The sequence below is a fragment of the Lissotriton vulgaris genome, chromosome 10 (assembly GCF_964263255.1).
Source record: "Lissotriton vulgaris chromosome 10, aLisVul1.2, whole genome shotgun sequence".
NCBI classification, from domain to species: domain Eukaryota; kingdom Metazoa; phylum Chordata; class Amphibia; order Caudata; family Salamandridae; genus Lissotriton; species Lissotriton vulgaris.
This window is the reverse complement of record NC_141698.1, coordinates 702,328,184-702,343,834: the sequence shown is the minus strand read 5'-3', so window position 1 is coordinate 702,343,834 and position 15,651 is coordinate 702,328,184. Positions and strand designations below refer to the sequence as shown.

General features: G+C 43.8%; 1 protein-coding gene across 6 annotated transcripts in view; it reads left to right on the top strand.

Annotated features, from left to right (window-relative positions):
- Positions 1 to 15,651, top strand: part of CREM (cAMP responsive element modulator) — a 791,294-nt gene that overhangs the window by 757,626 nt on the left and 18,017 nt on the right. For all 6 annotated transcript variants that reach the window (XM_086941526.1, XM_086941525.1, XM_086941529.1 and 3 more), the window contains one exon: positions 10,467 to 10,623. In XM_086941526.1, coding sequence (XP_086797652.1) covers positions 10,467 to 10,623 — 157 coding nt within the window. The remainder of the gene's footprint in view (positions 1 to 10,466; positions 10,624 to 15,651) is intronic.

Sequence of the window (15,651 nt, the reverse complement as noted above, 5' to 3'; positions counted from 1 at the left end):
TATATACCATTAGACACTACACACAGTCAAGATCATATATATATACACAAATTATTCAAACTGTAAAATTAGCAAATTGTTCATCAGTTAAAACCGCATTAAACATTAAGAAAGTTATCGAAGAAGTTCATTGCATACAATACATATATTCCTCCTGGACAATCAAGTTATTAAAAAACTCCTACGTTTATGCCACATTCCATGAAGGAAGCGTGAAACAGCAAAACAATTGGAGGATGGATATCGTATCTTAGGACTTGAAGAGCTTGAGCACAGATTCTAAGTCCTAAATTTCTACAAATTGGTAGCACCCAACGTCTCCTTGCAACCTGGTAGGCAGGGCAGGAAAAAAGGACATGGATTTCATTTTCGAGATTATGATTACAAGCTGGGCACACGGTGCCCTTAGTCGTGTCCCATTTGCTGGTAAAAACCCTAAGCGGAAGATTACCCATCATAAATTGTATATATAGCTTTCTCACTAATGCAGGGTAAACTATATCTAAGAAATCTTCCTTTATGTAGCCTTCCTTTTCTTGGAGAAACTCAATGGTTAATCTTCCCACCGAGGAACTTGCATGCAAGGACGATAGATTATAATACCTGTAGTGGGAAAGCAAGTCCGCCCCACTTAACGCTGGGCAGGCTACATCAGGTCTTTCCCAGAGTTCCGGCAACCCGATCTTTAGCATAGTTGCCTTAATATGGATTAGCCATGGGATTTTCTTTGTATTCAGTGCTGCCCAAACCTCACTAAAATTCATTTTTATAGGAAACTAATTATGGGACTGACCATAATCGTCTACAGTACAAGAGTGGTCGTAGTGCCACTTCCTCTTCAATGGGGAGTAACCCAAGGTCCATACGAAGAGGAACCAACGGAGTACTCATCGGTAGACCCAATATATTCCTCATAAATGTGTGTTCTACCTTCATCAGGCTAGATGGCTTTTGATGCCCCCACAATTCTGCCCCGTACAACAACGCTGCTCTGGCCTGTTATTTATAAATTTCAATGACTGTGGCAGCTGGTTTGAACTCAAACACTCTATGCATTTTCTGAATACCCCCCGCCACTTGGTTTAACTTGAGCGCAGCCTTTTTTAGTTGAGTGTCCCAATCCATGTGTTCTGAAAGGGTAATGCCCAGATAGTCAAAAATCTTTACCCTCTCCAATGGGACTCCATCCAGGACAGGGTTAGGGCGAGTCTGCCTAGGAGGATTAAATATCATAAACTTGGTTTTTGATAAATTTATTTCCAAACCCCTCCCAGCACAGAAATTAGCAAAGCCATCCAAAGCCCTTTGGATGCCCGTTGATGTTTTGGACAACGGCAAAGTGTCATCCGCGAACATCAACGCGGGCACCCGGCCTGTGGCTAGCCTCGGCGCGTCCAAGTCCCTAACTTCAAGCAAGTGGTCAATGAGACCATTAATATAAAAGCAAAACAGGATCGGGCCAGAACGCACCCCTGGCACACACCATGTTTGACAGGGAAATGGGCTGACAGCTCTCCATGCTTTCCACACCTGACTTGAGCGTAAGTTTCAGCATGGCGCCTTTTTAACACATCTAGGAGATACAGTGGTAAACCCAGATCAGACAGGACCCTCCACAGTTTATCCCTGGGTACCAGGTCAAAAGCAGACCTCAGGTCAACAAAAATGAGGTAGAGGCTCCCACCCTCCACACTCACTGTTTTCCAATATAGTACCTGAAGTCTGAAAATCTGGTCCACCGTCGAAGTACACATCCTGAAACCAGCCTGAAGAGGACTCAGGATCTCACTCTCCTCTATCCAGCCCTGGATTCTATCTAGGATAATCTGACTCATTAGTTTCTGAGTAATATCTATCAAACTAATGGGCCTGTAGTTGGATGGCTGTAGCGGACAATAAACCTGGATTGATCAGGGTAGATCAGTCCAGACATGTGAGAGAGTGGGTGGGGGTGTAAGCAGACTGCTAAGAATTTTATAGTCCACGTTGGGCATGGACAAGGGTCAGTAGGCGGACACGTCTGTGACAGGTTTCCCTGGTTTGAGAAGAGGAATGAGAAGGGCCTCACGTTACGTGGGGGGCAGTTTCCCGGCAGTGAGGGTGCTCTTTTATAGGTCCGACAGCCAGGGGGCAAGAATGTCCTGGCACATGGCATAAAATTCCATTAGTAAACAATCTGTTCCCGTTGCCTTCCCATGGAGCCATGTGTTGGATCTCAGCCCGGATTTCCTCTTCGGTGATGTCGTCTCCCAGTGTATCCACATTCTCATGGGTCAGTCATCACCTCGGTAGAGCGGCAAGCCACTCCTCGATAATGTGATCCTGTGGGGCTGGTCGAGATGAACACAAATGGGAATAGTAATCTACAAAGAGTTATTTATATCACCCTGAGTGTATAGGTGAGTATTGTTGAGAGTGAGCAATCCTAGTGCTGGAGATCCGTGACATGTGGGATTGGCCAGTCAGGCTAGCTATGGGCCATATTTGTCCCCCTTCGTATGTGCCCCTGACAATGTAAACCTTGTGGTCGAAGCAGCAGTGCTGCCCCACATGCTCAGCCACTTTCTCCTTGGCTTCCAGCAGATGCTACTACAGTTCCGGATGAGCAGGGCGCCGGCGTTCCAGATCTCTAAGTGCCCGTTCATGGACAACAATATCCTGCAGTAGCGACTTTAAGATTCCTGCAGATTCGGATAAGCAGTGTCCCCAAATTACTACATTGAAGGTGTCCCATTTCACAAGTGGGGAGGTAGCCGTACCAGTGTTCTTGGCAAAATAGTTCTGAATACCCTCCCGAATTAAATCATGAAACATGGGGTCCTCCAAGCTCGCCACCCTTAACCGCCAACTAGGAATACAGGTACATGCCCTGTCCCATTGCAGCCCCATCATCGGGGGGGATTATGATCAAGATAGTGCAGACGTGATATTCAATAGAGGAAAATAGCCCAGAGCATGTCTGGGGAGCAACAAAAGGAGTCCAGGCGCACATGGAGACCATGGACTGTCGAATGGAAGGAGTAATCTTGCTCCAGAGGGTGGCGATGTCGCCATCCGTTGAGCAGGCCCAAGTGAACTCGCCAGGCATTAAACTTCCAGACCAGTCGGCCCGCAGGAGAATTTCAGAATGGGGTGTGTGAGTAATCTAAATCAGTATTGGCAAGGCAATTGAAATCCCCTCCGATTAAGAGCACATGCAGTAGTAAAGGGGCCAGCACCCAGGACAATGTGTCTAGAAATACAATTTTGTCTGTCTTAGATCGACTGCCAGTATATTTGCAGGATCGGACATTCCCATATAAGATGGTAAAAGGAACCTCCTGCACCACATCCCATGTGACGGAGAGCATGTTTGCATCTCCCCATACGGTGTAAGACCGACCTGGGGTAATACACTCTATGTAGCACTTTCAGCTGTATAAGTCTAAAGTGTGACCTTCTTGCATACTCCCTCGGGCCCTGGAGCACCTGGATCCATTCTTCATCATCCAGTGCGCCCATATCTTATTCCCAGGCCACCCGTAGTGTGCCAAGTGGGTCTGGGGTGTTATTTATACTTTTTTTTTTTTTATAAAAGAGGGAAACGGTTTTGACCTGTATGTGCTCAGTCAAGACCCTGTCTTCCAGAGGTGATGAGAGTTCCAACCCGCCACCCTCTCTCATGTAATTCCTCACTGCATGACCCAGTTGTAGGCATTTGAGCCACTCCCCTTTACCTAAGTCATATTCTGCCAGTAAGTCTGCCAACGTTATGTATGCCCCTCTTCTCAGGGTCCAATTCTCTTGCTATCATCTTTATCTTTTATATGGAATTCCTTTTAACACGATTCATCTTTTCCAGCAGGTTTAGACTTTTGTGAATAACAATACAATTCTGCAAAAAAAATACAGATTAAATATTTATCTGCAACAATCAGGTTTATGTGTGATTGTGACACTTACTGACATATATTCAGAATGTAATATTTCCTAGAGTGTCCAACATTGCTTACACATTTTTACTCGTACGTAAATGGCGTTGAGTACATGAACACTTTTGCGCAGTTCGCCAAATTTTTGCTCTTCACAGTTGGTATTTTGACCTGTGCCGTGGTGACCTGCTCACAATGTCAAGCCACTGTGTTTTATGTCTAAATTTGACATAACTACTAGTCTTTTAAGTCGGCCCTCTTTGTGTAGCATCCCTGTGCAGCTAGACAGAGTACAGGCATTGGATGTAGGGTTGAAGGCTATATTTGTCCAACCTTCTTATGAAACATAACATGCTTTTAGATAGCATATTGAGCTGGCAGCCTCTGTTGCAGCATGTAAAAATATTCTCTGCTATATTGCATGTAATGTGGCATTTAATCTGTACTTTGATTAGAAAATACAATCATAACCAAAATAGCAGTGTAAAAGTAACCTGAGCAGAAAAACCAGTGGTGGATTTAAATTCCTATTCTTCCTGAGCGCAGCCGATATTCCTTTCAGTTACTTTACTGACCTAGACACATTGTCCTCTGTGTTAGTCCTTATCTCTTTGCTCCTAGACCGGTAGTTTTCTTTGTGTGTTTTTTCAGGTTTAGTGTGGGGACAGAACACTACCTGGTCTTTAAATATCAGTCCCTAGGACCCTATTTGAAAATAATGTGTTAAGTTGACTGGACGATATCCCCTGAGACCACCAAATAGAACATCTGTCACTGAATGGAATCAATGGCACCTCTCCTCATTCAGAGGTCAAAGAGACACAGTGCAGTCATTATAAGCATGCACATGGGCAGCAGATTTCCTTTATAGCTCGGAAGGCTGAACTGGACAGGCTAGGTGTGCACTTAGGAAGAAGAACCCCGCACAGCTGGCGCAGAATATACCATTTTATGTACAAGGAGTACAAAGCAGGCAGACACAAAGTTGCTTCAAAACTGAGCTGCAAAACTGGGAATGGGAAGGCTGGTAATATTATTAGGAAGGGTCTAATTGTATGTAGGAAGTTTAGGATAGACGTCTTGCAAGTGAAGCCTCTTTTTACTTGTTGACCTTCACCCTAGTACTTGAAGTGAAAGAAGGTCTTTGACTGAAGAAACTTTTACTTGTCTGTGACAATTCCTTCAGACCAGTTAGCATTTGATATTTCTTGTGGGCTTGGAAAGTGAGCTGTGAGTACCACCCACAACTATAGAACGTAGAATGCACTTTAAGAGCCAGCTCTAAATATTTGAGGACTCTTTTTCAAGGTAACAGTGCCACCAGAAGGAAAAAAGTGAGTGTCTGTAAAGAATGTTCTCTAAGATGCTATGGGATATGGGGTAGCTCTCCTGCTCTACCAAAGATAAACACAAGCTTGGTGACCTACACTTTTTTAAAGTATATTTTTATTGCCTTTTCTGAAAGGGCCTCACATAGTTTTGCTGGATATTGGTACGTTTATAAGCAGACTACATGCAATAATATACTTTTTTTGCAAAGTAAAAACAGTTAACTCTTGCTGGAGAGAGAGGTGGAAATTATACCATATACATTCTCGCCTGCCCATTAGGGGCTAGTACGATCTGCAGTCCTCACAAAGGTCAGGGCATCACTCAAACTCTTATGACCGAGCACACCACACGAATGCTATACTAAGTAGGGTATCAACTTAACACACTCGACTGTCATTTTTCAAAGTGGGCGTTCATCTGGGGAAACCTTATTTCCCTTGTCAGTTCACATCAGAGATCCAGATCTTCTGGGAGCTTAGGATCAGTCTGGAACAGCTGCTTTCGAACACTTCAGTCAGTACTTCTCAGTAGTTTACACTTTGCGGTTTTTCCCACGTTGTGTGGGAAGTTTGATGCTACGACACCCTGCACCTTTTTGTCCTGTTCCGTTAGTTGTGGCGCTGGGAACATGCTACAGAAGTGACCAAGTCTTTCATAGACACTGTGAAGACTTTAATTTGCTACCCTTTTCACTTCTCTTCTTCTACTTTCTCTTTCATCTGCTATTTTCCTCACTTATTCCTACACACTCCTATTTTCTGCTTTAAAAAGAAAACTCCTATTTTGACTCATCCTTTAATAATTGCTCAATCTCTCTTTCTATGCTGTTTGATCTTCTGTATTTTTTCACCCAAGAAAAGGTTGATGGCATTGCACTTTTCTGCGGAGTAAGGAGTTGTTGGGTCTGGCTGGGAATTGATGCAGTGCTTGATTGTCTTGAAAAAGGTTCGGCCTCTGTTGGTGGATTTATTGATGGTGTTGGAATCATTCTTTGCATTTGGTGATGTAATGAGCTGTCTGCATGCTACATGGAGCATGTGCATGCTGCATGGTGCATGCAACATGCTCCATGCAGCATGCAGACAGGAATTTAAATTGTACTGTTAGACCTGACATCCTTGGCGTGGGTTTCCCCTAGCATTTTGCCCTCAGACCTCCTGTTTTGATGATTTAGTTTTTGTGGCTTAAGGACTTTGCATGCTTTACCAGTGCTAGCTAGTGCTAAGCTGCCTCTGCTCTCCTTTCAAAACATGGTAGAATTGGCTTATACCCAGTTGGCGCATTTATTTACCTGTAAGTCCCTTGTAGAGTGGCAATACCTGTGCCCAGGGCCTATACATTAAATGCTACTAGGAGACCTACAATCCTGCTTGTGCCACCACCTAAGTAGCACTTTAAACACGTCTCAGGTCTGCCATTGCAGCCTGTGTGTGCAGTTTGTAAACTGCCATTTCGAACTGGCAAAATTCACCTGTCTTCAGGCTCCAACCTTCCTTTTTAATACATACAAGTCTCCTCTAGAGTAGCCCTGGACAGCCCATAGGGCAGCGTGCAATGTATTTAAAAAGTTGAACATGCACTTTTTAGTTTTACATGTCTTGATAGTGAAAATCTCTTAAATTAGTTTTTCATTATTGCAAGGTGTATGTATACCTCTCCCATAGGATAGCTTTGGAGTTACCTTGTTACATTTAATAAGATGTAACTTTCAAATGGAAGCAGACATCAATTCAGGCTTTGTGTCTTTGGAATTGTAATGGAAAATCCTAACTTATGGTGAATCTGGAACTTAAACTACAATTTTGAATAAGCCACTGTTAAGAAGTTGGCATTTTCCTGCCTTAAGCATTTGGTGCCTGTAGCACATCTCTTAGTCACACGACTGGTGTAGCTGACAGTTGTGCTTAGTGTATTCCTCCTAGACAGCCACTCAGTAGGGATCGTAGGTATGTCTTGATGGCCATCAATAGGGATCTTAGGTGTGCCTTGATGGGACATCACTTGCAGGATGGGACTGAGGAGTTGGGCCCAGCCCCACTTAAACTTGAACAGGCTGTGTCCTGCCTCTACACTCAGTCAGTCAATACATCTTTATTTCGGTTAATAAAAACCATAAAAGCAATGCAATACAAAAATTCATTATATACACATTACAATTTGTACAGAAATAGAATATACACATGATTGCAGTTCAAACAATCTAAAACAGTTAAAATCTTTGATAGAAAGAGAAAAGGGACAAAATCTGTATCACAAATATAAAGCCCAACCCTATTTTCAGACAATCCTCATTCAGTTATGTGTCCTCCTGATAGTGAATTCATTAGGGCGAGTCTGATTTTATTTATACGCGCTGCCGCTACCAAAAAACTGGCTACACTATGCGTAACCTGCATAGAATCAAGCATTTGTAAATGTAGGAGGGCAGGCCTCACCTGGACGAATTTTAGTTCCTTCAGAACAGGGTATAAAAATTATTTACGGGCTACCAGAAAATGCGCGCAAAACATCACCAAGTGGAGCGTGTCCTGTGTAGAGAAACTATCACAGGTGCAGCCTCTACACAAAGGGCTGTATTTAGTCGGGAGGAAGGGCAGGGATGGCAGGGCACCTGGGCACTTAAAAGGATTGCCTCTAGAAGCTTCTCCCCACTTCAAAAGCACAACTAGGTATAAATACTGGACCTCCGACACCAACTCTCCAATACACTTGTGGACCTGTCGATACTCTTCTAGGAAGACGGACTGCTATGCCACTCTGCTGGACTGCTTCTCTAAAGGACTGCTGTGCTGCCCTGATGCCCTCTTCCCTGTGTGAGTAGGACCTGGCCTGCCTCTGTTAAACCCAGGGTCACCAGAGTGATTTCAAGGGTTAATTGGCTGGCCTCCTGACTTGAGCCTCGACTTGAAGGCTCCCACAACATTGACACCAGCACCTGGCCTCTGCTAACTGTGAGTCTACCCTTCCTAGGGGTGCCACCCCAGTCCTGGTCCTTTGGAAGTGGGCCTAAGGTGCTCTACCAGCATCTGTAGATCCAACGGAACCAATGCATCACAGCTGCTACGTGGAATTTTGAACCGCCACTGCGTGATGCATCCTCAGTGCAGGCCCTCACGTCTCTCGTCAACTGCAGCCTTGCCAACAATGCCAGACTACAGGTTGCAGCCTCATAGCCCCTCAGAACAGATCCATCGCCCCAACTGCGCGACACATCCTTGATGCTGGACATCCCATCGCAAGCCCTCATCGACTGGATCCTCCGCGATGACGTAGGACCTCAGATCGCTAGCTCACCGCATCTCAGAACCAACTTATCACCTCAGCTGTGCAATGCTTCTTCAACGTGGATCCTCGCAATGCTTCGCAAACAAGGATTTAAGGTACTTTGTTCAGTGTGCCTAACTGGGTCATTATAGCCGGCCCACACTCCATCGTAGTCGGCCTGAACTTGTGATTTTGTCCCAGTCCTGTGCTACCATAGCCACAGTTGGTGCTTTGTGCTTTTTGCCGCTACTTTCACTAACATCTTTAAAATTGCATATCTCCTGTTCTAATGATTGGATTTTTGTTATTTTGCTCATCTTTTATTCATTAAAAAATCACTCTATAGTTCTAACTTGATGTGGGATCCTTTTTGTGTGGTGTTTTTCACTTTATTACTCATTGAAGTGTTGCACAAATACTTAACACATTGCCTTTAAGGTAAACCTGACTGCTATGTGCCAAGCTTCCAGAGGGTTGAGCACAGGTTAGTTTAGGGTTGGCCTGTGCCTTACTCTGGGAAGAAGGGAGGCTGCTGCTTGACCAGGGCTCCAACACCAGTCATCAAACAACCCAATTTCTTACACGTACCATGAGGTCATCAGGAGTTCTATTTTTTCTTTCATTTTGTTTCCTGTCTACGATTGGATCATTTATTGTCAGCAAGATCTTTAGAGTACCAGGATGCTGAAAGCTTCGGCTTGTTCTTGCAGGTTTTATTTAGGGCATGGATTTTCACATAATTTTCCAAAAAGTCTTGAAGTTGTTCAGAAGGGTGTTGGCATCGGACATGGAGTTGGTAGGGTGAGAGATGAGTTCAAGAATTAGATTATTTTAGGGCAAGTCTTTGAAGGATCTGAAGGTTTGATCTTCGTTTTTTTGTTGACCTTGGTCTGGTGGGAGGAATCTAAGCAGGGAGATAGGGATGGCAAAGTGGCCATTACAATCCAGGGATATGGGTGGATTCCATTTTATTGTTGGTTAAGTTGAAAAAATAATGTCGAGAATATGGTTGTTAGAGTATGTTAGTTGTGTGACATGCTGTACTACGTTGACTGTGTTGAGGATGGAGAGAGTATCCCTTTTTGTTTTGGCTTGTGTTGTCTGGGAAGTTTAAGTCACCCAAGAGGATAGTGTGGGCATGTCAGAACGAGGCGGCGGTGAGGAGATCTGAGATCTGTTATGTATTCCATTGGGAATTATACATTTTTGGTAAATCAGCAGTTTCATTCCAATCTATATTGCATTTCATAAGGACTTCTTCCTAGTAGAGTGCCAAATTCAGTTAATTACACTTTTGTCAGTTGAGATTTAACCTCTTATTAAAAGTGCTTCAGAATACTGTGCAAGTGGGCTGACTCAGTGCTAATCAAAATTTGTGAAGAGCCTTTGATGAAGAACCAGGACTACAAGTAATTTACATTTCCATGCTGTCAGTCATTTTTCAAACTACACCGAAATCCAAATTTCTTTAACTGTCTCTTGCATTATTTCCCCTTTGTGCCTTTCTTGAATATTTAACTGTGTAGACTAAAGACTACAGTGTTAGAAATGCTACTTGGTGGGTGTACCACGTGGGTCTCCACTGCACCAGACCTATGCATTTAAACATTAAAATGATAACAAATGCAGAGTCCTTTTTACATGTATCTATAAAGTTGTTACAGCAACTAATAATACATATTTAGCTAATTAACAATTAGCCTATTACAACCCATAAAATTATTTTCAGTCAGGCCTCAAAGTTTCTTATGTGACCAAAAAAACATTTTGTTTGGAAGTTACCTAAGTTGCTTTCTACAAGATATGGTAATAAAAGCACATGGAGCTGTATACTACACTGCTGATCTTGAATCTCACAATACATGTGTTTAACTGTATCAGTTATTTGCTGAATACCCTTTCATGCATTATTACTTGAATACATATTATGGAAAACTAACATCTATTTTGTATTTACAGCTGCCACAGGAGACATGCCAACGTACCAAATAAGAACTCCTTCAAGTGGATTGCCACAAGGTGTCGTAATGGCTGCATCACCAGGAACAATGCACAGTCCCCAGCAATTAGCAGAAGAGGCTACACGCAAAAGAGAACTAAGACTTATGAAAAATAGGTACAAATATTTATATCACTCAAGCATTTGTAATTTGTTCAAGTCTACTTTACATCTTCTTTTTATGGACGTGCAGACTTATATATATTCTTGCGGGCAGGCTGGCAGCCCTTCAGAGGGTTGGTGGCACGCCTCTGCACTCTGTGTTGCACTTTGCCCACCATAATTAGAATTATCTGCCATGTCAGGTGGTGAAATTGCTACCACCAATGATGAAGAATAACATTTGTCAAAAGAATTGCGCCAGGTCATTGAGCATGTCATTGATTTGTATGTGGCTGAATACAAACTCAGTGGACATGGTGGACAAAAAACGATAGATGGAGATGTGGTCCGAGCATTTGCCAGTGGCTAACAATAATTCAAGAATTCCATCCATCAACTTGATTTTGATGCTCTAAGTGTGACAGGCATGTCCAGACTTGAGTCCCAAGCTCATTGTGCCACTGGAACCAAGCTATACATGGCTGATGAGCCCTAATAAGAGTGAAACTAGTCCTGGGTTGCTTGTGTCCAGTTCAGGGAGGATCTGGCCTGACCATGTTGGGTGGACTGTTCCTATTGGAGCAGGGCCAAGACTGACTTGCATATTGCGGGATTGGTGAAAGACGATGGATCGCGCGCAATTGCGAGCGATGACTCAGATTAATTCAAGCATTCCAACCATCACCTTGTTTTTTATGCCCATGTCATTTAGCATCATTTCTGTATCAGTTCATATTGTAGAAGTCACCAGTTTTCTTCCAGGGGATCCTCATCAATAGTCATAAGCACTGAATATTCCCGTCTACATAAGGGGACCCCGGAGTACAATTAAAAAAAAAGATATACATATATATCCAGTGGATTGCATACCTACAGTGCCATTCCGTTCCCTGCAACACATACCTGGTTTACTGCATTCTGGGATCTGCAGTTTGTTTCCAGGCTGCAGTGAGTTGCTTACACATGACCTGTGGTCATGCGGACTACCGCCAATGGGAATAATGCTGGACGATTTAAAAGTGGGGAGGGAAGTATTTCCCTGCATTCAGCGGCATCTGAGGAAGGCGAGATAGCCGAAATGCATTATGCTGAGCTGATCAAATAAAGATTGTCCTGAAGTTTCCCCGAGAGACCTCCGCCTGTTTTTTGAAGCGGGCCCACCTTGCAATATTTCGCGCTGGCCAGAGGCGCGTTGGAGGCCCCGTTCTACCAAGTGGCTGAAGCATCCCTGGCACACGCTGTTGGCGCAGCTTCCTGCTTCGAGGTATCGAATGGCTTCTGAGTCCACCTGACACTGCACGTCCTGCTCGAGTTTCTGCAGTGCAGTTCGTTACTAAACGAAGGGACAGAGGCACTGTCCTTGCTGTCTCATGACCCGACGGACACTGGCTGTGTTGGGGAGAACGTATCAGGGGGACCTGAAGGACATCTCCGTTTCAATTTTCGCAGGACTTCCTGATTTCAATATTCCCCGCTTTTCCAGTGGATTGCATACCTACAGTGCCATTCCGTTCCCTGCAACACATACCTGGTTTACTGCATTCTGGGATCTGCAGTTTGTTTCCAGGCTGCAGTGAGTTGCTTACACGTGACCTGTGGTCATGCGGACTACCGCCAATGGGAATAATGCTGGACGATTTAAAAGTGGGGAGGGAAGTATTTCCCTGCATTCAGCGGCATATGAGGAAGGCGAGATAGCCGAAATGCATTATGCTGAGCTGATCAAATAAAGATTGTCCTGAAGTTTCCCCGAGAGACCTCCGCCTGTTTTTTGAAGCGGGCCCACCTTGCAATATATATATATATATATATATATATATATATATATATATATATATATATATATATATATATATATTCAATGAACAAAACATAGGTTTCAGGGACGTTATAGTTAGACATTTCACTCGTACAAAACCAGAGAAATTCTGCCATTATAATTAGTTGAGCTAACTATAACTCGTGCCCTCACAATGCACTCCTGATGACGTCATATATTGCCTCATTCATGACATAGTCACTGACATCTCCAATGACATCACTGATGACATCATCCAGTGACTGTGTGTTTCAGTAAAGTTGAAATATGTTTTATAAATATATATATGCGAATGTGTATTGAAGTATGAGTGGGCGTTTGAGTGTCTGAATAGACGATTTAGTAGGTGCATGACTGACTGTATAAGTGAGTGATTAAACGTGTCTGACTGAATGCATCGGTTAGTGACTAAACTGTGTAAATGTCTTTTCCATCTGTCAGTTGGTGTGTAAGCGGCTGCATGGATTGGTGAGTAGCTACATGAGTGTCTATATGGGTTATTGATTGGTTGTCAGAGTATCTGTATGGGTGCCTGAGTGTCTGTGTGTTGTGTGACTCTGTGCATAGATGTGAGTGGGTGCTTCACTGGGTGTATGGGTTCAAGAGTGCACCTGTGAAGCACCGTATGGGTGGGTGTGTGTATGGGTGTGTTGGTGAGGGAATGGATGTCTCAGTGGTACATGTGTGAGTAACTGCATATGTGAAAGGCAGTATATGTGAGCGTTGGGGTACATAAATGACTATATGTGAGAGTGAGTGATTGTGAGAGTGGCTGTATGGATGATTGTGTGCTTGTATCATTGACTGTGTAAGTATGTGTTATTATATGTATGAATAAGTCAGGTAATGCTTATATAACTCTGTAAGTGAGTAAATGGGAGTGTGATTGATTCTTTGCATGACTGACTAGGTGTGTGAGTAACTCTATGGATGAGTGGCGGTGTGTGTGTCTATAGGTATATGAGTGCAACTGATAGTGCTGTATTGATGAGTGACTGTTTGGGTGAATGAGTGGGTGTGTGGAGACCTAGGAATCAGTGAGGGGGTATGTAGTAACTGGTATTGGTGTGTCTATGTTTTAAAAAATGGTAGTCTGTGTTTTAGAGTGGGAGTATCAAAGGTTATATTAGGGTGTGAGGAGGTGCATGAGATTATCACCTGGATGATGTCATCAGTAATGTCACTGACCATGTCATGAATGATGTAATATGTGACGTCATCAGCAGTGCATTGCGGGGGCACGAGTTATAGTTAGCTCAACTAACTATAACGTCCCTGAAACCTATGGTTTTTTCAGTGAATTTCTATGTTTTTTAAATGCTATTTCTAACTATAACATAGCAGTTGTGTTTGCAGAGTGGTGGAGAAAGGTGAGCGTGGCCTCCAAACACCTTAGCAATCCCACTGTGTGGGATTTACTGGATGTAACAGATGGGGCAGTTAGCCCAAAGTCAACTTTGGGGCCCAACTACCCATTTTATTACCTCCAGTAAGTCCCACACAGCAGGATTGCTAACATGTTATATCAGGTCCGCCCGCTCCATGCACCGCTGTGCAAACATGCCCCCTGGCGCATTGTAAGTTGGGGGATTAAGTCCCCTTGAATCCTGAGGGTCCCTGGGGGCCAACTAGCCCACCAGCTACCTCCAGTAAGTGCCACAGAGCTGAGTTGCAGAGAGGTGTTCTGAGGCCATGCCACTTTTTACACCACGCTGCAAACGAAGGTGTCGGCATTACTTTTGATGCAGCTCCCCTTGCTCAAAAGCAATCATGCTTTGCTTCACTGAAGCGAGAGCAGGTTTTCCTGCTATCACTTGAATCAAGCAAAGCAGAGTTTGCTATGACAGGGCGAGAGCCGAGGTGCCCCCGCCCATAAATCATAAAGCCCTGGAGAAGGTGGCAGTCCCTGGGGCTGTGGACGCCCCCACGGGCCCCCACACCATAAATAGTATTGCCCCCGGGTCCTGGCCCACCCGGGGGCTTTTTAACAAGTTCGTTATTTTTTTAAAAATAATTTCGTACGGATTCGCGCACCCAGCGCGAATTCGGCCGCAATTATATTAAAAAATGCTTTTTTGTGGCCCTGGTGGTCATTGTGGGACCTCCTCATTAGGCCTAGGGGGTCAGGGTGTTTCTACCCTACTCCCTTTTCTTGTTTTTCACCTTATTATTTTATTCTTTCCTTGTAACTTGGTTCTAAAACTAAATTCCATAAAATAAGACAATGCGGCCTTAATGAAAATCAAAGCTAAACAATGCATCTATAATTTGTATTAATAAACCTGTATTCTATTGTTAACTGTCTTACATACACTCGTAGGGAGAAAGATAAGGAAAACAAAGAGGCACTCAAATCTCTTTATATAACTGCACAAACTGCCTTGTAAAAGGACAGGCATTTTTAGCCCATAGGCTGCATTGTAAAAACACATAACAGATAGAGAATGAAAGAAAAAAACTGGCACCGTGCCTTAAGGCAGCCATGACCCGTTAGCCTCCCATCATGCCTCATGTTTGACAGTTAGGTCAGTTGTTCTTTCTGGCTCTTTCAGTCAGGACTCTGGAGTTTTCAGCTTTTTATCAAAAAAATCCTTTTTAAAACTTGCAAGTTCCTTTTCACTCAACGGCTTTCACCTGTTGGAGTGAGGAGCTAGTATTTCCTGACTGAATTTTACTTTTTTTTCTGTCAAAATATGCATTCTCTATTTGATCCTTGCCCTTCTTGTGGCTCAAATAAGGAAGGCTAAAACAGATTATCATTCTGTTTGTATTCTCCGTCTCCCTGAGGCACATGCTCCTGAGACCTGCCAGCATTGCTAAACCCTTTCCAGGTGCACTTTCAAGGATAGAGCGAAATTTGCCTATATGGCCTAGAAGTCGACTGCATCCAGATGAATATCTTCCTCGAGGCATAAGAAGAGGAGAACCAGATCTACCACCAGAAGTAAGATCCCCATCTGTTCTCTTGTGTCGTAGGGCTCTGTGTAAAAAATGCCTCCAGCAACAAAGTAAAGCAGGCCAACTTCGTAGGTCACGCCGTCGACGTTACCCCCGCCCTTGACGGTGTTGTAAACAACAGCACAGCACTGCTTGTCGTCAGACTACTTTGTCGAAAACAGCGGAAAGGTCGACTTCTACCCATCGCCAGTGCTCACTGACGAAGCAAGACAGATCAGGACCATCAGTGTCGGATCAGCACCCTCCGTTGATGTTAACCCGGGGGC